At 39.5% G+C, this 24,323-nt stretch overlaps 1 protein-coding gene across 2 annotated transcripts in view; it reads right to left on the reverse strand.

Moving 5' to 3' along the window:
* The window catches only part of LOC131026752 (importin subunit alpha), a 127,989-nt gene that overhangs the window by 34,083 nt on the left and 69,583 nt on the right, over nt 1–24,323 (reverse strand). For both annotated transcript variants that reach the window (XM_057956692.2, XM_057956691.2), the window contains 2 exons: nt 8,078–8,206; nt 7,826–7,953 (listed from right to left, as the gene is read on the reverse strand). In XM_057956692.2, the coding sequence (XP_057812675.2) occupies nt 7,826–7,953; nt 8,078–8,206 (257 nt within the window). The remainder of the gene's footprint in view (nt 1–7,825; nt 7,954–8,077; nt 8,207–24,323) is intronic.

The following is a 24,323-nucleotide window of genomic DNA, read 5'->3' on the forward strand; positions in this document are numbered from 1 at the left end:
AGGTTCATTACACCTTCTTTGTTTGCCTCAAACTCAAAACTTGCTTGATCTTTGCTCAAATTTTGCCCTATGAGGAATTTCGCTCTGGTCCCTGGGAGAGGGACGGGAGCTATCACTGAATTTCGCCCTGGTCCCTGGCTGAGGGACAGGAGCGATTTAGCTTCTAAGTCAAATTTTCCTTATGTTTGCGCTTTCAAATTATATTCAACTGATGAAACATATCTCCTTTGATCTCTTCAAATCGTCAAATTGTTCAAATCCTGCAAGGACAAGGCAATGTTTGATTTTGAGCTCCGGTCCTCCGCTGAGGGACAGGAGCGATTTTTACTCCTGGCACATCTCCATGCTTGTGAAATTCTTCAAATTATATTCAACGGAAAGATCATGCCTCCCTTTATCACTTCCAATTCGAAATTTGTCTTGATCCTGCAAGGACAGTAAGATTTCGAGAAACAAGCTCCGGTCCTTCACTGAGGGACAGGAGCGATTTTGCTCCTGCAAGCCAAAATATCAAAATTTTACGAGTTTAATCACTTCACAAGGCAAAAACAAGTCATTTCCAATGCCCGGGATCAATTATCAAAATTTTCAAAATTTGGTCAAAATTACTCAATCGGACAAAAATCAAAATCTCATCATCAATACTTAGGCAAATTTGGACTCTGCATTCAAAATTCCAACTGAAACTAGACCAACTCACTTAGCCTCTGGCGAATTCTCTTTATTCAAAATTGCATCCTACGAGAGGAAGCTCAAAAAGCTCTCAAGACTGACTGGATTCTGGCCTGAAAATGTCAAAATGAAAACCCTAAGGCTTGACCCTAATCCAGACAACTGACAAACTACCAAAACCCTAAAAAAGCAAAGAGAAGAGCAAGCAAAACGAGCAAAAAGAGGGGGTCCCCATTTTAAATGGGGCGATGTGTGAAATGGTCACAACAGGAGGTCAGCTTGAGAGAATATCATTTTGAACAAAATTGAGGACAAGTTAACATGAGCAACTAAGGAAGCAAATTCGCTTAATTTAAACACTTATTAAATTCAAAACTTCAAATGTTCACCCTTTGGCGCCAAAGCATTTTTTTAAAAACTCTAATGAAAAGTCGGCCAGCTTGGACAGGGAATTATAATTTATTTTTTTTTTATATAAGCAAGGTCGGCCTTTTGGAAGAAAGGTGAAAGCGCCTATAAAGGAAAATGGATCTTAAAACCATTAATCATTCAATCAAACATTCTTCCTTAGCGAATTTAAAGAGCAGACTTGGAGAAAATAATTCCAGCAGATAGTAGGCGAATTTCAAGACTTAAGAAGGCTGGTCAAGGTGAATCTATCAATCTTCAAACCTGGATTTAATTCTCCTAAGTGCGAATTCAAGGAGCAATGAATAAAATTTAGATTTAAGGAGGTGAATTAAGGGAATACCGATCCTTCTAAGGAGATTCTCACATATTTAGATTGCAGGTCTGAATCATTCAGGAGGCTATCTTGTGAAAGCATCACTTGGAAAGAAGGCGAATCCAACAGCAATTTACTCTTTTACACATCTTTTTCAGGTTGATAACTAAAAAATCAAGATTAATTATTTTTGAGAAGTTAAGTCTTCATGATTTAGATTGATTCATTTGTAATTTCAATTTGTAAATTTCAATGCTTATTCATTTAAGTTCAAATTGAAGTTCAATTGTTCTTTTTAAGGTCTTCAATGCCTATCTTTGTGACTATACCTAAAACCTAACTTAAACCCTTTTTATAGGTAACAAATGGCGGCCCCCAAGGCAAGTGGATCCTCTACCCGGCAAGCCCTCATTAAAGAAGATCAAAGGAGTGACGACTTGGAGACGAGGATCGTATCCAAATGGAGCAATATTGGAGACACCAACTTAAGAAACTTCAATGTGAAGAAGTTTTGAGAAGCACCCTACATCGGCAAACCATCACCCATAGCCAAGAAGATAATTGAGAGTGGGATCATCAAGGCCGCAGGCTTCCCTCCCGCAGTCAGATGTCATGAGCTAATGATCGAATGTGCCAGGCACTATGATTCGCATTCAAGGACAATTGTAGCCAAAGATGGAAATATCCTCGCCTATCTCTCAGAAGGAGCTATAAGTGAAGCTTTTCATCTTCCAGAACAGAGGGATATGATCTACAAGAGCCTAGAAGGAGCCAAGTCTATCTACGAAGATGATCTTGATACTTGTCTACATTTCATCAATAAGAATTGGTTACTCAAGAGTAGGCCTTGCCTAAATAAGATACCTAATACCCCTCACAAAATTGATTTCCAAGAAGAATTTAGAGACTTGATAACCATGCTTAATCGAATTGTAGGTGCCTCTCAAGCCTTTTTTTTCAACAAGTGGATGTTCTTCTTTATACAAGTGATTTTTCAAGGAAAGGGAATGTTCAATTGGACCAGGATTATCAGTAACAACCAGGATGTGCAATTGAGGAGGCTAGTCCCTACTAAGTCATTCCACATGAGTTCATATGTTATATATTCTTTAGCCAGATATTTTGAGTATGCGGAACTACCACACAGAGGAGTTGTTGGGAGAGGGCCCGAGGAGATAAGAGTATGTGATTCTTATGCTCAATTGCATCATCCGCCTAAGAATTACTACAGGCTAGTCAACGATACTTTCACAATGCATATCACCAGAACACTACAAGGAGGAATTCACCAAAGATTGTCTCCAGAAGCACAAGAGCTCGTGAAGAAACATGGTGCGTGGTTCATTCAATTTCATAAATTCACCTACATCAGGATCCATGGATGCCCTTCACCTCCTTATATGTTGCCGAGGTATCCTATGGATAGGATAGTACTACTTGAGGTGACTAGACAGTTGGCAGCTTGTGCTAAGGCATCAAGACATAAGCATGGGAATGGTATCCCTATACCTATTTCACTTGGAAATTCAATTGAAGTTTGTCCTAATTCTCAAGCAGCTGAAGATGCAGAAAAGGAGCTATCTCTCCACTCATTCACATCTTTCGCTTCGAGATATAATTTTGATCCTAGTGGTCATATGGAAGAAATAGTCGAGAAGAAACACAAGCATGTGTCCCGAGTAGAAGGATTTTGGATAAATGCTCAAGATGATTTGGAAATACAGAAGAGGATGCACTCTCGATTGCCCTTGGATCTTATCAGGAGATGCAAAGTTTATAGAGTAGCGGATCAAGCACAAGACAGTGGCAGATATCTTTAATCTTCCTATGAGAAAGAAGACAAAGAAGTGAAGATTGATTGGGATGAGCAAGAGGTTGCGGACTTGAGAGAATTGATGGATCCAGTCTTGAGTTGTACTCCAGATGGGTAGATGTCCAGCATCAAAAGTTGAAGGAACAAAACATAGCTATGACATTTAGCTTAGAAACAAGAACAAAAGAAGGAGAGGCAAGTGCAAGTGAGAACACTTCTCATTCTAAGGGGTCGAAGAGAAAAGGACCTGAAAAGAGAGAATTGTCCAAGAAGAAACAAAAGGTGAATCTTGATCATCCCTCTAGTGCTTCTTCTAGACATGAAAAGGAGATAAGTCAAGGAGAGGATCAAAGAGAGAAGGTGTATGAGATAGATGAGTCCATGAAGTCCACAGTACAAAATGATAAACAAGACAAAGGAAAGACACCACAGCACTCATCAAGTCAATCTCTTCCCTCTCCAAGTTGGGGTTAATGAGCAACAAGGAGAAAGAAATGATGATGAAGAGACATCTCCTTTTAGAGGCGAGCGGCCATTGCCTGAGGAAGTGTAAGTAAGAGAGGGAAAGTCTTCTATTACAAATTGGCTTAAAGAAATACTTACAAGGGTAGTTGTGGTTGAAGAAGAGGAGTAAGTATTTGATTTGGAAAGTCTTCTAGGCAAGTCTCAAGAGGAAATTGAAAAGAAGAAAGCTACAAAGATATCCTAGGTGATCAAAGATGATACAGGCTCCAAAAAGATACAGATAGCTACACCAGCAGTGGACAAGTATGATGATGAGATCATGGCAGAGGAATACGATTTGGAGACATTTGATCTTGGTCCACTTACCTCCGAGCAAGCCATGGAAGATGCAACTGATTCAGTGAGGGCAGTCAACGATAAGCTAAAAGAAGAAATGGAAAAGAATAAAAGGTTAGAGAAAGAGATTAATGCTTGGAGGAATTATTTTAGCCAGCTTAATGAGCCATTAGGGTGACAAGATCCAGTAGTCTCACCCTTGCAGGCACTCCCTCTTGAGTCAATAAATCAAGCAGAAAAGATGAAGAACTCAGCCCGACTCATGGATGCATGGATTGATAGATCTTACATGGTAGCCAAGGAATTCGTCGAAAGAATGATGAAAAAAGTCCACAGGGCCATCCAAGTCCTTGAGATCATTCATAATCCAGTGGTAACTGTCGATGCATTCACTCACACTAGAGACATTACCATCCTAGTATTGCAAGTGTTAAGGAAGACATCAAGACAGGTTTTGGCACAAGAAAAGATGGTTGATGGTGGAACCCGTAATCTCCTACAATGGTCAACCTTGCTCCAAATGAAGGAGGTTCTATTCAAGGACATCAATAGTAGGTGCAACCGAGTTGAGGACACTATCCATCCTATTCAGGATAAGGTGTTTGATGTACTATGTGAAATCCTTGATAGAAGGATAGAGATTGAAACAGATGTGGATATCCAAGAGTTAGAAGACAAGATCAAGGTCATCTTTTGTAGAGAGGAAGACAAGATCACAGAAGAGCAGCGAGATCAAATCTATACTACTATGTTCCTAATTGAGAAAACAAAAGAGCTGGAGCACGGATGGGAGATACCTCTTTTTGTGGCCTTTGATGAGGTCCTTCACTTGGAGGAGTGAATGAAGAACCTGCCTGAGATTCCCATTGCAGATATTGAAGGGATCACGTCCAGATTCATTGAATATGCCAGAAAGGAACAAGGAAAAGGGAACAAAATTCTAGATGAAAAGTTCTTATGAGATGATGTGGCGATTCAATCCCTATTGGAGGATGCCTCCTCGCTATTTGTGCCAATTTCTATTGGCTATGTTATGATAATGCTTATCTAAGTAGGGTTATTTTTGTAGCAAACCCTAATTAGGGTTTAGGTGTCAAAATCTCAGCCCTTGATCTTCTTTAAATTTGGGCCATTCATTGTATTTGAGAATGCTATATAAGCTCTCACTCAATTCATTTGTAAGGTCAAGAAGAATAAGTTTATTAGCAGCAGAGAAGAAGAGTAGTTATTCATAGAGAATACAAATTTGGTGAAGAGAGAAAGTTGAACAATTGTTGTTATATTTTGCTACGAGATCAATGAAATATTGAAGTTATGGTGTTTTATTGCAATTTTTGTGACTTCTTACGAGGTTGTTTATCTTCTTGAATCACTCTTATTGAAGATAGTATTTAGATGTTAGAGTTAGATTGAGTGATAAATGTTGTACCTGATCTTTTAGTGAAGCTCATAGTCCAAACCACTAGCCCCTTACTGATTGTAAGTGTGCCCTATGTGGTCAACTGGAGATATTGAAACTGTTTAGGGTTCAATCATTACTTGAATACTGATATGTATCCTATTGATAGTATCTATATTTATTAATGATTCGAAAATCTTTGAATTCCCTTAGAAGATCGCACCGATTCCAGTAGAGTTGTTGTTTTATGGCAATACTAAGATTGGTAGAGTTTCACTAAGATTGCCCTTCATTTAGTCATTCATAGGCTTAGTTTAGCATAGCCCTCTCTAATCCCTTATCTTTTGTCTTTTTTGATACATTGGTTAGTAGTTACAAGAACCAGCTTTCATAGAAAGTACGTAAGGCCCTTTGATGAAACAGCAAACAAAAAGAACACTGGTGCTTATCCACACGTAGAAAACCTACATATTAAAACCTTGGAGTTGCCTCGATTGATCCTTAGGCGAAATCTTCAGCATCCGGGGAAGCTTTGTTAAAGAGAGGATGAGGTACCTTTGGGTATTTTATTCTGTGTTTGATCATGTATAAAAGACACATCAACAGTGTATCATATTGAAAGACATTTGTGTGTGTCCTATTGAGTTCGTTCTCAAGTATAGGAGATTGGTGTCTCCTGTAGGTTGATGCCTACAAAGTTTGTAGAGACAAGTTTATATAAAGCAAAATTATTGTTGTGGTTCTCTCCCACAAGGGTTTCCATGTAAATTGTGTTCTAATTGTGTTTCTTAGTATTAGATCTTTCATATGTGCTAATATTGATTAAGTCTAGAAGTGATTGAATAAATTTTAAAACGTAAAAGATTGTTGTTATAGTAATTCACCCCCAGCCCTCTTAGTATAACTGTATGCTCATCAAATTAATGGTGTACAATCTATAATGGCTGCCTCATTGACTATGCTAAAATTGATGCTTAATTTATTGTGTGAAATAAAAAACAATATTGAAAAGTGGGTCAAGAGGCCCCCTCACACTTCTTTTGTCAGCCCCCCTACTAGACTTAGGCCAGTCGCCTCAATTCCATTCTTTGCAATTTGAAGGCACCATGCCCCCCACCACTCTTCATTACAAGGATAATAGTGCATGCAAAACCGTGAAGGGTATCTCTCTTTCTTTGTCCACTCACTGCATAGAGCGAGGGCTTTGCATCCGTGCCAATAGCCAACCATTGAGCCAAGACAAGGGCACAAAAAAAAATTGTGGAACTCGTTTGAAAAAATGTTGTAAATTGCAGCACACAATTTTAATGTATGTAGACAAGAAGAAATCGGTCAACAAACATTGATCGTTATATTTTTACAAAACAATTTTGTCCAAGGCAAGTCGCTAGTAGTGGCATTTCATGATTTTGCTGATTAATCAGGCATTTTTGGCAATTTTCGCTTCCATGAAAACGACCCTAGAAGCTGAAGAAGTGACTAGGCCTACAGCTAGAAATACTAAAGGAATGGGGTAAATGCAATCCAAAGAATAAAAGGTTAAATATATAAAGTCAAGTGAAAAGAGCACGCCCAAGGGAAATTGATTTGACCTTAAGTTTTTATAGTCAACAATCACAAGTTTTAGAATTATACCCTTTGAAAGAAGTGGTCTTGATTGCACCAGCTTTTAGACTAAATTGAAGCACTTGAGAATTGGTTCCCTTGCAGCAGATGATAGACAAGGCCTGGTAAATGAATCTTTTACAACAGTTCATTTAGATGTATCTAAGCAGCCAACTAACAATGCTTCTTATTCACATTTACTTGATGTTAATGATTACTAATTGTAGTGTGTAGGTTGTGATTGCAGCACAGATGGATTCAACTGTGTAGAATTATTTAAGTCCAACATTCTGAACCTTGTTAATGGGCTCATTGTTAGGGAAAAAAGCTAATGCTTTGAACAGTGTCTGTTGAGTGTGCCACAGTTTATTTGAAACATGTCTAGTATTATTACTTGGGAATATTTTGAATACTGTAAAAGTTTATGTATCGAATTTGAGATATTTACCGCATGTTTCCAAACAAGAACTTTTAATTGAGTTAAATTTTCTGGGAAGCTTTCTGCGGACTAGCTTTAAAACAGTAAAATTGTTGTATAATTATTAATCTAGGAGACAGCTGACTTTCTAGTTTCTAAAACTGCAAGATTTACTTATCTACATATATGAGGAACAGGGTTATGAATTAATGTCTTCAAGCTTTGGAGGACACAATATATGTCATGTTAAAGAAGGTACGTATAGCTCTAAATATAAATTTGCATAGCTGTTAACTACCTTTACAGTTTTTCACGTTGCTGCTTTTCTTATGTACACAAAAAATCACAATACAGGTGGTTTTTGTTTTTAATATATAATATATAGTTACATACATGATTTGCTCATGCGAACCACCTGATGTGGCATTGGAGATTGCCCAAGCCGCCTCTTTCTTGATGTCAAATTCAGCATTTTGAAGCAAACTCATAAGTGGTGGAATAATGTTTGCATCTATGACAGCCTGCAGACCAGAAGGAAAAGCAATCAAAGAGCATTGAAGCCAGGGAAATATTTCATAAGACCTGTGTAGCAGTTAAAATTCAAGCAGAATAAGCTCCTCGCAGTGAATAATGTACACAGCTGACCTGTATTTGCTCTTTATGGCCTGCCACGATGTTGGATATCATCCAACATGCTTCCTTCTTGATATTCTTCTTAAGATTATTTGACAGGATAGGTAAAATGTAAGGAAGCACTTGATTGTCAATCACAATCTACAACATAATGCAATATAAAATTGTAAGGTAAGATCATCTAGCAGTACCAAGAACAAGGCTAATTGTAACATTAACATTAGAACAGATCAATGTTAAGGTACAGAACTAGACGATACATTATAGTCAAAGCTAATTGTGTGCGAGTTAAATCCCAGGAACTCAAAAACATTATCAATAACTAAAATATCAATAAAAATTTGCTCAATTAGATGCCAAATCATTTATCGAAGGCATAAACATAAAGCTTGAAAGCAGTAAAAAGAAAAGAGGTAACTTTCTAAAGTAAGATTAGTAGCAAGGTCCATAAACAAGGGCATAAACAAAATGCCAAACTATTCCCTTGCGGCTTCCACAAATGGGGTCTCATACACCAAATTGGCGTTATCTTTTACATATACTTGTGCTACAAGATGATATTTTTAATTTAATGATACAAACATAAAATCCTACAATATTTATGAGACTGAACTGTTTTCTTTAAATATTTTCCTTGTTCTTGCCCTTTTTATTTATAAACCATCTCATTCCCTGTGGTTTCTAGAGCTACTTTTATATCATATATTTTCTATAGACGAATATCCAATGAAATTAATGTCACCAACTTTTTAAAGTATCGACATCCCTAGACCCTGAAAGTGGGATTTTGCATTTGTTTAGCTCTGATTTCAATATACAATCTTAATTTTTATTTTCTTCTCAGCTGCTAGCAACCACATGCAATTCAATTTAGTATAGTGTTCTTTAAAATTTTGACTGTAAAAAGTCTACATTGCCTATTTGACTATGGGTATGTGTTGTGACCATTTCACACATCGCCCCATCGCAAATGGGGACCCCCTCTTTTCGCTTGTTTTCGTTCGTTTTTGCTTTCGTTTTTAGGATTTTGTTAGTCAGTTAGTTATCTGGATTTAGGGTCAAGCCTTAAGGTTTTTATTTTTGTCTTTTCAGGCCAAAATCCAGTCGTTTTTGAGATCTTTTGAGCTTCCTTTCCTAGGATGCAAATTTTGAATGCAATGAATTCGCCAGAATGGTCTAATTTTCAATTGGAATTTTGAGTGCAGAGCTTAAATTTGTCTAAGTGTTGATGTGAAATGTGAATTTTTGTCCAATTGACTAATTTTGACCAAATTTTGACCTTTTTGATTTTTGATCCTGGGCATTGGAAATGATTTGTTTTTGCCTTGTGAAGTGTTAAAATGTGAAAAATCATGTTATTTTGGCCTGTAGGAGCAAAATCGCTCCTGTCCCTCAGTGAAGGACGGGAGCTCGTTTTCAAATATCTCACTATTCCTGCAGAGTCAAGACGAATTTCAAGTTGGAAGTGATGGAGAACAACGAGATCTTTCCATTGAATATAAATTGAAGATTTTCATGAGCACAGAAATGCCTCCAGGAGGAAAATCGCTCCTGTCCCTCAGTGAAGGACCGGAGCTACAAATCAAATTTTGCCTTGTCCTTGCGAGATTTCGACGACTCGATGATTTGAAGACGTCCAAAGGGAGATGCTTTACCAAATGAATATAATTTGAGATGCAAAAATGGAGGAGAATGGTCCACAATGCAAAGTTCGCTCCTGTCCCTAAGGAAGGGACCAGGGCGAAGTACCTTATAGCTCCTGTCCCTCTCCCAGGGACCAGAGCGATGTCCTTCATTAGGCAAAATCCAGGCAAAAACCAAGGCAAGTTTACGTTCAAAAGCAAGAGAAAGCATGAGATGAACTCATTGAATACAAATTGAAGATTTTAAAACGTCCACAGGGGTCCCAAAAGGCCTAGTTCGCTCCTGTCCCTCAGGAAGGGACCAGAGCGATTTTTGGTATAAATGATTTTCTGGCTAAGTTACAAGCAATGTTAAGGCATGGACGAATGGAGTGGAGTATGACGAGTCCGTTGAATATAAATTTAGAACCTGACAAAGTGAAATAAGAGCCACAAAAGGAGGATCGCTCCTGTCCCTCTCCAAGGGACCAGGGCGATATAGTGAATATATTGCTTTTCACTCAAGTTTGAAGCCGATCCAAGTCAAGACAAGGTGGCAAAGGACATTTCAAGGCGTCTTCATCAAGCACAGGCACTCGAAGGTCGTTATAATGGAGAGATTTGCACTCTAAGACCTAGATCGCTCCTGTCCCTCAGGAAGGGACCAGAGCGATGTTGGATATATTGGCCACTTCATGCAAGTTTTACGTAAGGACAAGATTTTGCAGGGTCTTAGAAGGTCCATGGTGCCTTTTGAAGATGGTATGTAGAGATTTTGAACGTAAAATGATCATCATTTTGAACATGGAGACCATATCGCTCCTGTCCCTCTCCAAGGGACCAGGGCGATTTGCTTTGGACTCTTTATTTTGCTTCAAGTTCAAACTAAGTTAAGACTTCACAAGGTTATACAAGGTCCAAGGCGTTCTTTGAAGATAATATGCAAGAGTTTTGAACGTCCAAACGTTGCTAGTCAGGCTAAAAGACTCACATCACTCCTGTCCTTTGGACAAGGACCAAGGCGATCTCATCAAGGGCACTCATGTTCCTTCAAAACGAGGCAAGGCGAGGATAAGCAAGGCAAGGGACGGCGTTTGGAAGACATCTCAACAAGGATCTAAGTTAGAAGTTGCCAAGGTCAAGGAGAAAACATGGATCGCTCCTGTCCCTCTCCAAGGGACAAGGGCGATGATCCCTTTAAACGTCCAAACACGTCATGAAAACGAATGGAACAAGCTTAGAAGGAACGAGCAAGGATGTTATTCACTCTACAATGAAAGATCAAAGATCAAAGATGCATATTGAACGTGAAAATATGGAGATCGCTCCTGTCCCTCTCCAAGGGACCAGGGCGATAAACATCCAAAAGGCACCCATGAACGCATGCAAGATGATCTAATTCGGAGGACCCGTTAAAATGATCGATATTGAACGTGGAGATGAAGGAGTTGAACGTAAAAAATGCAAAAATCACGACCAAATCATGGATCGCTCCTGTCCCTCTCCAAGGGACCAGGGCGATGAGGTACGTCCCTTTCATTTTCATAATTTTGGCGCCAAATAGACAATTCGAATTTCCTTAAATGCTAAAATCGATAAAAAATTGAAAATCCTATTTAATTTGGCATTTAATACGGCGTTGAACATTTATTAATTATTTTGCCTTTATTAGAATCGAAATTTGCAAATTAAAAAACGTAAGGCATTTAATAATTAATTAATTAATTAATAAAAATCGCATGGAGCGCTCATTTAAGGGAGGTCGGCCTTGTTATTTCATTTAAAATCATTAAAAAATTGTTTTATATCCTCAAGTCGGCCTAAGGGATGAATGCAATGCAAGCGCTATATATGGAGGGTGAGAACTATTATTGTCATATCATTATTTTTATCCTTCATGCGAATTAAGGAGAAGCGAAGATAGTGCGAAGTATTTCATGTGTGGTGCGAATTTAATCCAAAGGTGGCGCTAGTCTATCAAAGGGTGGTGCGATATTTGAAGACTTCATTGGAGCGAATTTGCCAAGGATCGAAGACCACGTCAAAAGGGCGAGACTTGGAAGATTTGTTTGGGCGAACTTGAAGGTCCATTTGAGCGAATTGTCAGAGGTGCAATTGAGGATCGCGTTTAATCCAAGGGTGGCGAAGTGGATTTTCTTGAGGAGATAACATTGAAGACTATTTATACCTCAATTTTGCCTAGGCGATCTTTTCCTTTTTGCATTCTAGAGTTAGCTCTCTATTGAGGTATGTGTTGTGACCATTTCACACATCGCCCCATAGCAAATGGGGACCCCCTCTTTTTGCTTGTTTTTCGCTCGTTTTTGCTTCCGTTTTTAGGGTTTTGTTAGTTAGTTAGTCGTCTGGATTTAGGGCCAAGCCTTAGGGTTTTAAATTTTGTCTTTTCAAGCCAAAATCCAGTGGTTTTTGAGAGCTTTTGAGCTTCCTTTTCTAGGATGCAAATTTTGAATGCAATGAGTTCGCCAAAATGGTCTAATTTTCAATTGAAATGTTGATGCAGAGCTTAAATTTGTCTAAGTATTGAAAGTGAAATGTGAATTTTTGTCCGATTGAATATTTTGACCAAATTTTGACTTTTTTGATTTTTGATCTTGGGCATTGGAATTGATTTGTTTTCACCTCGTGAAGTGTTAAAATGTGAAAAATCATGTTATTTTGGCCTGTAGGAGCAAAATCGCTCCTGTCCCTCAGTGAAGGACGGGAGCTCATTTTCAAATATCTCATCATCCCTGCAGAGTCCAGACAAATTTCAAGTTGGAAGTGATGGAGAACGGCGATATCTTTCCATTGAATATAAATTGAAGATTTTCATGAGCACAGAAATGCCTCCAAGAGGAAAATCGCTCCTGTCCCTCAGTGAAGGACCGGAGCTACAAAACAAATTTCGCCTTGTCCTTGCAAGATTTTGATGACTTAGCAATTTGAAAGGGTCCAAAGGAAGATGCTTTGCCAAATGAATATAATTTGAGATGCAAAAACGAAGGAGAAAGACCTATATTGACCAAATCGCTCCTGTCCCTCTCCAAGGGACCAGGGCGAAATACCTTATAGCTCCCGTCCCTCTCCCAGGGACCAGAGCGATTTCCTTCATTATGCAAAATCCAGACAAAGGTCAAGGCAAGTTTACGTTCAAAAACAAGGAAAAACATGAGATAAATGCGTTGAATATAAATTGAAGATTTTTGGGACGTCCACAAAGGTTCTAAATGCCTAGTTCGCTCCTGTCCCTCAGGAAGGGACCAGAGCGATTTTTGATATAATTGATTTTCTTGCGAAGTTACAAACAATGTCAAGGCATGAACGAATAGAGTGAAGAAGGACGAGTCCGTTGAATATAAACTTGGAACCTGGCAAAGTGAAAATAAAGGCCATAAAGGGAGGATCGCTCCTGTCCCTCTCCAAGGGACCAGGGCGATACAATGGTGATGATACTTCCTACGCAAGTTCAAGGTCGTTCCTCCAAAGTTCAAGGTCGATCCAAGTTAAGTCAAGGTGGCGAGGGACACTTCAAGACTTTTTTTTAGCAAGCACAAACATTCAAAGGTCGTCGCAATGATGAAATTCGCACCCTATAGCCTAGATCGCTCCTGTCCCTCAGGAAGGGACCAGGGCGATGTTGAATGCATTGGCCATTTCATGCAAAATTTACGTAGGGACAAGACGTTGCAATGTTTTAGAAGGTCCATGGTATGATAAAAGGATGATATACAAGGGTTTTGAACGTAAAATGATCATCATTTTGAGCATGGAGACTATATCGCTCCTGTCCCTCTCCAAGGGACCAGGGCGATTTGCTTTGGATTCCTCGTTTTGCTTCAAGTTCAAGCTAAGTCAAGATTTCATAAGATAGCATATGGTCCAAGGCATCGTTTGAAGATAATTCGCAAGATTGTTGAACGTCCAAACATTGCCAATCAAGGTGAAAAGCTCCCATCGCTCCTGTCCTTTGGACAAGGACCAGGGCGATATCACCAAAAGTGCTCATATTCTTTCAAAAACGAAGCAAGGCGAGGTTAAGCGAGGTAAGGGACGACGTTTGAAGGACATCACAACGAAGATCAAGGTTTAAAGTTGACAAGGTCAAGGAGAAAACATGGATCGCTCCTGTCCCTCTCCAAGGGACAAGGGCGATGATCCCTTTAATACGCCCAAACACTTCATGCGAGCAAATGGAATAAGCGCAAAAGACACGAACAAAGGATGTTATTCGCCAACAATGAAAGATCGAGGAACAAAGATGCATATTGAACGTGGAAAAAATGAAGATCGCTCCTGTCCTTTGAACAAGGACCAGGGCGATGAGCATCAAAAAGGGACCCATGAACACATGCAAGGCAATCAAATTCGAAGGACCATCAAAATGATCGATTTTGAACGTAGAGATGAAGGAGTTGGACGTAGAAAATGCAAAAATCAAGACAAAATCATGGATCGCTCCTGTCCCTCTCCAAGGGACCAGAGCGATGAGGTACGTCCCTTCCATTTTCATATTTTTGGCGCCAAGCAAACAAATTCAAATTTCCTTAAATGCTAAATCGATTTAAAAATTGAAAATCCATTTTTATTTAGCATTTAATATGGCGTTATCTTTTATTAATTATTTTTTGCCTTTATTAAAAATCGAAATTCTCATTTAAAAAACGCAAGGCATTAATAATTAATTATTTAATTAATATAAAATTCGATTTGAAGCGCCCAATTAAGCAAGTCGGCCTTGTTATTTTATTGCAAATCATTTAAAAAATGGTTTTATTTATCAAGTCGGCCTAAGGGGTGAAAGGATGAGCGCGCTATATATGAAGGGTGAGAGATTTTCATTTTCACATAATCATTTTTACCTTTCTTCATGCGAATTGAGGAGAAGTGAAGATAGTGCGAATATTATCGAAGGTGGCGTAGACACTCCAAGGGTGGTACGAAGTGTGATTGAAAGGTGGTGCGAATTCAAACCAAGGGTGGCGCTTAGTTATCAAAGGGTGGTGCGAATTTGAAGACCACACCAAATGCGAACTTGAGGATACATTAAGGCGAATTTGCTAAGGACTTGGAGGATTTGTTTGAAGACTCTTGTCAAGGGCAAATTTGAAGATCATTTAAGACGAGACCACGTCTAAGGCGATACTTGAAGATCACGTTCACTCCAAAGGTGGCAAAGTCAATTTTGAGGAGATCATATTGAAGATTATTTTATACCTCAATTTTGCCTAGGCGAATTTTGTTTTTGCATTCTAGAGTTAGCTCTCTATCGAGGTATGGCGATTTTAATTATTATTGCTTTATTCATTCATCGTCGTATTTCAAATTTTGAAATTTTGAATTTTGAATCTCTTAGCTCAATTGTTGTTTTTTTTTTACGAAATGATAACTCTAGAGACTTATCATGACGTTTCCTAAAAATTTATCTCTCTTATTTACGCTATTTATTGCAAAATCTATTTCTTATAATGAAATGTTGTGTAGGTATGGCGACCCCAAAGGCGGGAGCATCCACCAGCCGCTCAGCTCTCATGAAAGAAGATCAGAAGACCGAAGAAGTGGAGACCAAGATCATGTCGAAGTGGAGCAACATTGGAGATACAAACTTAGGGAACTTTAGCACGAAGAAGTTTCGAGAGGTCCCTTACATTGGCAAGCCATCACCTGTCGCCCGGAGAATAATAGAGAGTGGCATTATCAAGGCGGCCGGTTTTCCTCCAGCTATTCAGTGCCACGAGTTGATGATCGAGTGTGCCCGTCACTACAATCCACAGTCCAGGACAATTGTGTCCAATGAGGGAAACACTTTGGCGTACCTCTCAGAAGAGGCCATAAGTGAAGCTTTCCATCTTCCAGAGCACAGGGACATGATATACAAGAGCATTGAAGGAGCCAGATCGGTGTACGATGATGATCCAGATGCTTGCTTAAGCATAATCAATAAGAACTGGCTACTTAAGAGTCGTCCCCGTCTAAGCAAAGTACCGAACACACCGCACAGGATTGATTTCTAGGAGGAGTACAGAGATTTGATTACCATGCTCAACAGAGTTACAGGAGCACCTCATGCCTTCTATTTTGAGAAGTGGATGTTTTACTTCATCCAGGTGATTGTTCAAGGAAAGGGTACGATACATTGGGCTAGGATAATTAGCCATTGCTTGGACGTACAGTTGAGGAGACTCAGGGCTACTAAGTCCTTCCACATGAGTTCATACGTCATCTATGCCTTAATCAAGAGCGTTGAGTACGCAGGACTACCTCACAGAGGAATGATTGGAAGAGGACCCGGCGAGGTCAGAGCTTGTGAATCCTATACCTACTTGCATCATCCACCAGGGAAAAACTACAAGTTAGTCAATGATACTTTCACGATGAACATCACAAGGACGTTGCAAGGTGGGATTCACAACAGATTATCTCAGGATGCCCAGGAATTCATCAAGAGGTACGGTGCTTGGTTCATTCAGTTTCCCAAGTTCACTTACATTAGAGTGCATGGATGTCCTTTACCTCCATACATGTTGCCGAGGTACCCGACAGACAGAATTGTGTTACTTGAAGTAACAAGGCAGTTGGCAGCATATGTGAAGGCATTCAGACACAGACATCAGAATGGAGTCCAGGTACCTATTATTTTGGGTAATTCAGTTGAGGTATGTCCTAATGTCTTAGCCATGGATGACGCAGAGAAGGAGTTAGCCTTGTATTCTTTTTCATCTTTTGCTTGGAGAGAGAGCTTTGATCCCCATGGACATTTAGAGGAGACGGTCGGTAGAAGATTTAAACATGAGCAGCAAATTGAAGATTTTATGATGAACCTCCTAGATGATCTTGAAGTGAAACGTAAGATACATTCTAGATTGCCTTTGGATTTCATCAGGAAATGCAGGATTTACAGAGTGGCCGACCAAGCTCAGGACAACGGCAGGCACATCCAATCTTCATATGATAGAGAAAGCAAAACAATTAGTTTGAATTGGAATGAGCCCGAGGTCGTGGATTTAGATGATTTGATGGCACCAGTTTTGTCTTGTACTCGCAGATGGGTAGACGTTCAGCATCAGAAGTTGAGAGAACAAGGCATAGCTATGTCTTTTACTTTGGAAGAGAAACCAGCCGAGGGTGGAGCCAGTGCTAGTGAAGGCAATTCTAATCCTAGGAATTCAGGTGAAGGTAACCTTCGATGTGCCAGTGAGGGCAATCTCCATTCGAGAGGTTCGAAGAGAAAAGAAAGATCAGAGAAGAAAGAGTCTTCCAAGAAAAAACAAGGTGCCAACAAAGATCAAACACCAGGTACTTCTTCCAGACCAGAGGATAGAACAGTTCGAGTGGAAGAGTCCATGGAGTCGATGGTACAGAATGACAGGCAGGAGGAAGGACAGGCACAGCATGTTTCGTCAGATGGATCTCTCCAAGACTATGATTTAGATAATGATAATGAAATGACATCTCCTCTCAGACAAGAAGAAATAGTACATAAAGAAATTCAAGTTCAAGAGACAAGATCAAATATTCCAGATTGGTTGAAGGAAAGATTGACCAAGGTGATCGTCATAGAGGACGAGGACAATGCAATTGATTTAGAGAGCCTTGTTGGACGTTCACATGTGATAACAGAGAAGAAGAAGGCTACAAAGATGTCCAAGATGATTCGAGATGAGACTGGATCCAGAAAACTGCAGATAGCTACACCGGCAGCAGATAAATACGAGGGTGAGATCCTAGCAGAAGACTATCATATACAAACTATTGAGTTAGGACCATCCATTGCAGAGCAGACAATGGATGATGCTACCGACACATTTGAGGCATTAAAGGACAAGCTTAGAGAAGAAGTGGAAAAGAATAGAAAGCTTGAGAGAGAGGTCGGTGCATGGAGGACATATTTCAGTCACATCAATGAACCTTTGGGACGTCAGGATCCAGTTAGGTCACCAATGCAGGCATTGCCCCTTCAATCGATCAATGAAGCAAAAAGATTCAGGAACCTGGTCCAGCGTACATGTAGTTGGATGGGTAGATCTCATACAATGGCCATAGAGTTTGTTACAAGGATGTCGAAGATCATTCATCAGGCTATCCAAGTTCTTGAGATAATTCAAAGATTGATGGCAACAGTAGCTGCATTTGCCCATACCAAGGACGTTGTCATCCCTGTCTTGAAAGTAATAAGACATACATCCAGAAGAATTTTAGCGCAGGAGAGGATCTTGGAAGGTGATTCTCACAGTTTGTTTCAGTGGTCAACCTTACTCCATATAAAGAGTGTTCTCTTCGAGGACATCGGTGTTAGATGTGGTCAAGTTGAGGAGGTGATCAATCCGATCCAGGACAGAGTATTTGAGGTACTTCGTACCATTCTTGGCAGAAGGATCGAGGTAGAGACAGATGTGGATATACAAGAATTTGAGGATAGAATCAAGATCATCTTTCGCAAAGACGCAGATGTTACAGATGAGCAGTATGATCAGATGTATGCCACCATGCTCCTGATTGATAGAACGAAGGAACTTGAACCTACTTGGGACGCAGCTCTTCTAGATGCATTCGATCAGGTCATCCACTTAGAAGAGAGTATCAAGAATCTTCCCGAGATTCCAATCACAGAAATCGAAGGAATCGTGACAAAATTCATTGCATATGCTAAGAAAGAGAATTGGAAAGGGAATAAGATTCTAGATGAAAGGTTGTTACAGATGACATGACATCTTATTTCTCATTGGTTGATACCTCCTAGATTTTTGTGCCAAATTTAATATTTGGCTATGCATTTAATATTGTTCAGTAAAAAGGAGGTCATTTGTAACAAACCCTAATTAGGGTTTAGGTGTCATGATCTTGTCCGTTGATTTACTTTCAATCTGGACCTTTCATTGTAACTGGGGATGCTATTTATACCCCCATTTTTTCATTTCATTTAATAATAGTGTAATAGATAATAGTCGAATAGTCAGATAAGAGTGAAATAGAGAGATTAGAGTTAGAAGCAATTTTTATTTTGTAGCAAGATTGAGTCTTGAAGAGAGAAATTCAAGCAATTGTTGTATATGATGACTTGGAAATCAATAAAATATTGAAGTTGTGGTGTTTTGTTGCAAATTTCTTAAGTTATCTTCATGGTTGTTGGATGTACTTGAATCACGCTCAATCAAAGTAGTTTGTTAATTTGAAAGACTAAGTGTGAGATTTGATATTTGGTAGGATTCGCAATCCAAACCACTAGCTTCTTGCTGATTGTAGGAACGCCTTGCGTGGTCGACTGGAAAACATTTTGAGTCCTTAACCTTCAAGCATTTTCGTATCTAGGATATGTACCTTCGTAGTAGTGTCCTTGGTCTTTGATGCATTGAACATCATTATTACCTTAGAAGATCGCACTAATTTCAATTGAGTTGTTATCTTATGGCAAAATTGAAGTTGGTTGAGTCTTGCCAAATCTCATTCATGCTAAGTCGTTCATAGGGTTAGGCTAGATTAGACTTCCTTAAACCCTATCCTTTTGCTATTTTTTGAAAGTTCCTTTTAGATTAGTAAAATCTTCGAGCCTTTGGAATCCGTAAGACGCCTTGGAGGAAACAGCAAATCACATCATACCATTAAAAAGCTTGTCCACACGTGGAGACCCCACTAAAAGAACCTTGGAGTCCATCTAACTGATCCTTTTTGCAGATCTTCAGCAGTTAGAGACTATTTTCTCAAGAGAGGATAAGATACCTATTGGTATTTTATTCTGTGTATGATTGTGTATAAAATACACGTCAACAATATGGCGATTTGATTTTATTGTTTTATTCAATCATCGTCATATTTTAAGTTTTGGAATTTTGAATTTTGATTCTCTTAGCTCAATCGTTGCTTTTTAGGAAATGATAACTCTAGAGACTTATCATGACGTTTCCTAAAAAAATTCTCTCTCTAATCAACGTTATTCATTGCAAAATCTAGTCCTTATATTGAAATGTTGTGTAGGTATGGCGACCCCGAAGGCGGGAGCATCCACCAGCCGCTCAGCTCTCATGAAAGAAGATCAGAAGACCGAAGAGGTGGAGACCAAGATCGTGTCGAAGTGGAGCAACATTGGAGATACAAACTTGGGGAACTTTAGCACGAAGAAGTTTCGAGAGGTCCCTTACATTGGCAAGCCATCACCTGTCGCCCGGAGAATAATAGAGAGTGGCATCATTAAGGCGGCCGGTTTTCCTCCAGCTATTCAGTGCCACGAGTTGATGATCGAGTGTGCCCGTCACTACAATCCACAGTCCAGGACAATTGTGTCCAATGAGGGAAACACTTTGGCGTACCTTTCAGAGGAAGCTATAAGTGAAGCTTTCCATCTTCCAGAGCACAGGGACATGATATATAAGAGCATTGAAGGAGCCAGATCAGTGTACGATGATGATCCAGATGCTTGCTTAAGCATAATCAATAAGAACTGGCTACTCAAGAGTCGTCCCCGTCTAAGCAAGGTACCGAACACACCACACAGGATTGATTTCCAGGAGGAGTACAGAGATTTGATTACTATGCTCAACAGAGTTACAGGAGCACCTCATGCCTTCTATTTTGAGAAGTGGATGTTTTACTTCATCCAGGTGATTGTTCAAGGAAAGGGTACAATACATTGGGCTAGGATAATTAGCTATTGCTTAGAGGTACAGTTGAGGAGACTCAGGGCTACTAAGTCCTTCCACATGAGTTCATACGTCATCTATGCTTTGATCAGGAGTGTTGAGTACGCAGGACTACCTCACAGAGGAATGATTGGAAGAGGACCCGGCGAGGTCAGAGCTTGTGATTCCTATACCTACTTGCATCATCCGCCAGGGAAAAACTACAAGTTAGTTAATGATACCTTCACGATGAACATCACAAGGTCGTTGCAAGGAGGGATTCACAACAGGTTATCTCAGGATGCCCAGGAATTCATCAAGAGGTACGGTGCTTGGTTCATTCAGTTTCCCAAGTTCACTTATATTAGAGTGCATGGATGTCCTTTACCTCCATACATGTTGCCGAGGTATCCGACAGACAGAATTGTGTTACTTGAGGTAACAAGGCAGTTGGCAGCGTATGTGAAGGCATTCAGACACAGACATCAGAATGGAGTTCAGGTACCTATTATTTTGGGTAATTCAGTTGAGGTATGTCCTAATGTCTTAGCCATGGATGACGCAGAGAAGGAGTTAGCCTTGTATTCTTTTTCATCTTTTGCTTGGAGAAATAGTTTTGATCCACATGGACATTTAGAGGAGACAGTCGGTAGAAGATTTAAACATGAGCACCAAATTGAAGATTTTATGATGAACCTCCTAGATGATCTTGAAGTGAAACGAAAGATACATTCTAGATTGCCTTTGGATTTCATCAGGAAATGCAGGATTTACAGAGTGGCCGACCAAGCTCAGGACAATGGCAGGCACATCCAGTCTTCCTATGATAGAGAAAGCAAAACAATAAGGTTGGATTGGAATGAGCCCGAGGCCGTGGATTTAGATGATTTGATGGCACCAGTTTTGTCTTGTACTCGCAGATGGGTAGACGTTCAGCATCAGAAGTTGAGAGAACAAGGCATAGCTATGTCTTTTACTTTGGAAGAGAAACCAGCCGAAGGTGGAGCAAGCGTGAGTGAAGGCAATCCTAATCCTAGGAATTCAGGTGAAGGTAACCTTCGATGTGCTAGTGAGGGCAATCTCCATTCGAGAGGTTCGAAGAGAAAGGAAAGATCAGAAAAGAAAGAGCCTTCCAAGAAAAAGCAAGGTGCCAACAAAGATCAAACACCAGGTACTTCTTCCATACCAGAGGATAGAACAATTCGAGTGGAAGAGTCCATGGAGTCGATCGTACAGAATGACAGGCAGGAGGAAGGACAGGCACAGCATGTTTCATCAGATGGATCTCTCCAAGACTATGATTTAGAAGAAGATAATGAAATAACATCTCCTCCCAGACAAGAAGAAATAGTACATAAAGAAATTCAAGTTCAAGAGACAAGATCGAATATCCCAGATTGGTTGAAGGAAAGATTGACCAAGGTGATCGTAGTAGAGGACGAGGACAATGCAATTGATTTAGAGAGCCTTGTTGGACGTTCACATGTGATAACAGAGAAGAAGAAGGCTACAAAGATGTCCAAGATGATTCGAGATGAGACAAGATCTAGAAAACTGCAGATAGCTACACCGGCAGCAGATAAATACGAGGGTGAGATCCTAGCAGAGGATTATGATATACAGACTATTGAGTTAGGACCATCCACAGCAGAGCAGACTTTAGAGGATGCCACCGACACATTTGAGGCATTGAAGGACAAGCTTAGAGAAGAAGTGGAAAAGAATAGAAAGCTTGAGAGAGAGGTCGGTGCATGGAGGACATATTTCAGTCACATCAACGAGCCTTTGGGACGTCAGGATCCAGTTAGATCACCAGTGCAGGCATTGCCCCTTCAATCGATCAATGAAGCAGAAAGATTCAGGAACCTGGTCCAGCGTACATGTAGTTGGATGGATAGATCTCATACAGTGGCCATAGAGTTTGTTACAAGGATGACGAAGATCATTCATCAGGCTATCCAAGTTCTTGAGATTATCCACAGATTGATGGCAACAGTAGCTGCATTTGCCCATACCAAGGACGTTGTCATCCCTGTCTTGAAAGTAATAAGACATACATCCAAAAGAATTTTAGCGCAGGAGAGGATCTTGGAAGGTGATTCTCACAGTTTGTTCCAGTGGTCAACCTTACTCCATATAAAGAGTGTTCTCTTCGAAGACATCAGTGTTAGATGTGGTCAAGTTGAGGAGGTGATCAATCCGATCCAGGACAGAGTATTTGAGGTACTTCGTACCATTCTTGGCAGAAGGATCGAGGTCGAGACAGATGTGGATATGCAAGAATTTGAGGATAGAATCAAGATCATCTTTTGCAAGGACGCAGATGTTACAGATGAGCAGTATGATCAGATGTATGCCACCATGCTCCTGATTGATAGAACGAAGGAACTTGAATCTACTTGGGACGCAGCTCTTCTAGATGCATTCGATCAGGTCATCCACTTAGAAGAGAGTATCAAGAATCTTCCCGAGATTCCAATCACAGAAATCGAAGGAATCGTGACAAAATTCATTGCATATGCTAAGAAAGAGAATTGGAAAGGGAATAAGATTCTAGATGAAAGGTTGTTACAGATGACATGACATCTTATTTCTCATTGGTTGATACCTCCTAGGTTTTTGTGCCGAATTTAATATTTGGCTATACATTTAATATTGTTCAGTAAAAAGGAGGTCATTTGTAACAAACCCTAATTAGGGTTTAGGTGTCATGATCTTGTCCGTTGATTTACTTTCAATCTGGACCTTTCATTGTAACTGGGGATGCTATATATACCCCCATTTTTCATTTCATGAAAAAAGGGAGTAATAGTTGATGTAATAGAGAAGAGAGATTAAAGCTAGAAGCAATTTTATTTTGTAGCAAGATTGAGTCTTGAAGAGAGAACTTCAAGCAATTGTTGTACATGATGACTTGGAAATCAATAAAATATTGAAGTTATGGTGTTTTGTTACAAATTTCTTGAGTTATCTTCATGGTTGTTTGATACACTTGAATCGTGCTCAATCGAAGTAGTTTGTTAATTTGAAAGACTAAGTGTGAGATTTGATATTTGGTAGGATTCGCAATCCAAACCACTAGCTTCTTGCTGATTGTAGGAATGCCTTGCGTGGTCGACTGGAGAACACTTTGAGTCCTTAATCTTCAATTATCATTGTGTCTTGGATATGTACCTTCGTAGTAGTGTCCTTGGTCTTTGATGCATTGAATACCATTATATTACCTTAGAAGATCGCACTAATTTCAATTGAGTTGTTATCTTATGGCAAAATTGAAGTTGGTTGAGTCTTGCCAAATCTCGTCCATGCTAAGTCATTCATAGGGTTAGGCTAGATTAGACCTCTTAAACCCTATCCTTTTGCTTTTTTTGAAAGTTCCTTTAGTTTAGTAAAATCTTCGAGCTTCGAAAGCGTAAGACCCCTTGGAGGAAACAGCAAATCACATCATACCACTAAAAAAGCTTGTCCACACGTAGAGACCCTACTAAAAGAACCTTGGAGTCTACCTAACTGATCCTTTTTGCAGATCTTCAGCAGTTAGAGACTATTTTCTCAAGAGAGGATAAGATGCCTATTGGTATTTTATTCTGTGTATGATTGTGTATAAAATACACGTCAACAGTACGAATTCACAGGTATGGCGAAAAAATTTCCTTGGGTACGGATACATCAAAAATAAAACAATATTATATTTATTTTTTTATCGATAATAAGAGTTTATTATATTATTAAAGATAAAAGATTTACATCCTTGCAAGCTTAAAGTCCATCCAAAAAAAACACATACCACCCATCCTCAAAACCAGCCAAGCAATTGACAAAAACCACTTGACAAACCACCCTACCAAAACCACCTAAGCCACTGTTCTGAGCTCCAAAAAAATGCTCAAAAAACCAATTTTCTGTCCATCTAAACTACGAAAGACATCTAAACAGCCTGCCATACAACTTAACAGTCTGCGATAAAAGATGGAAAACCAGAGTTTAACCCCAGAAAGCATTACACACAGTAGAAGAAACAACATT

Source organism: Cryptomeria japonica, chromosome 1 (genome assembly GCF_030272615.1).
Source record: "Cryptomeria japonica chromosome 1, Sugi_1.0, whole genome shotgun sequence".
NCBI lineage: Eukaryota > Viridiplantae > Streptophyta > Pinopsida > Cupressales > Cupressaceae > Cryptomeria > Cryptomeria japonica.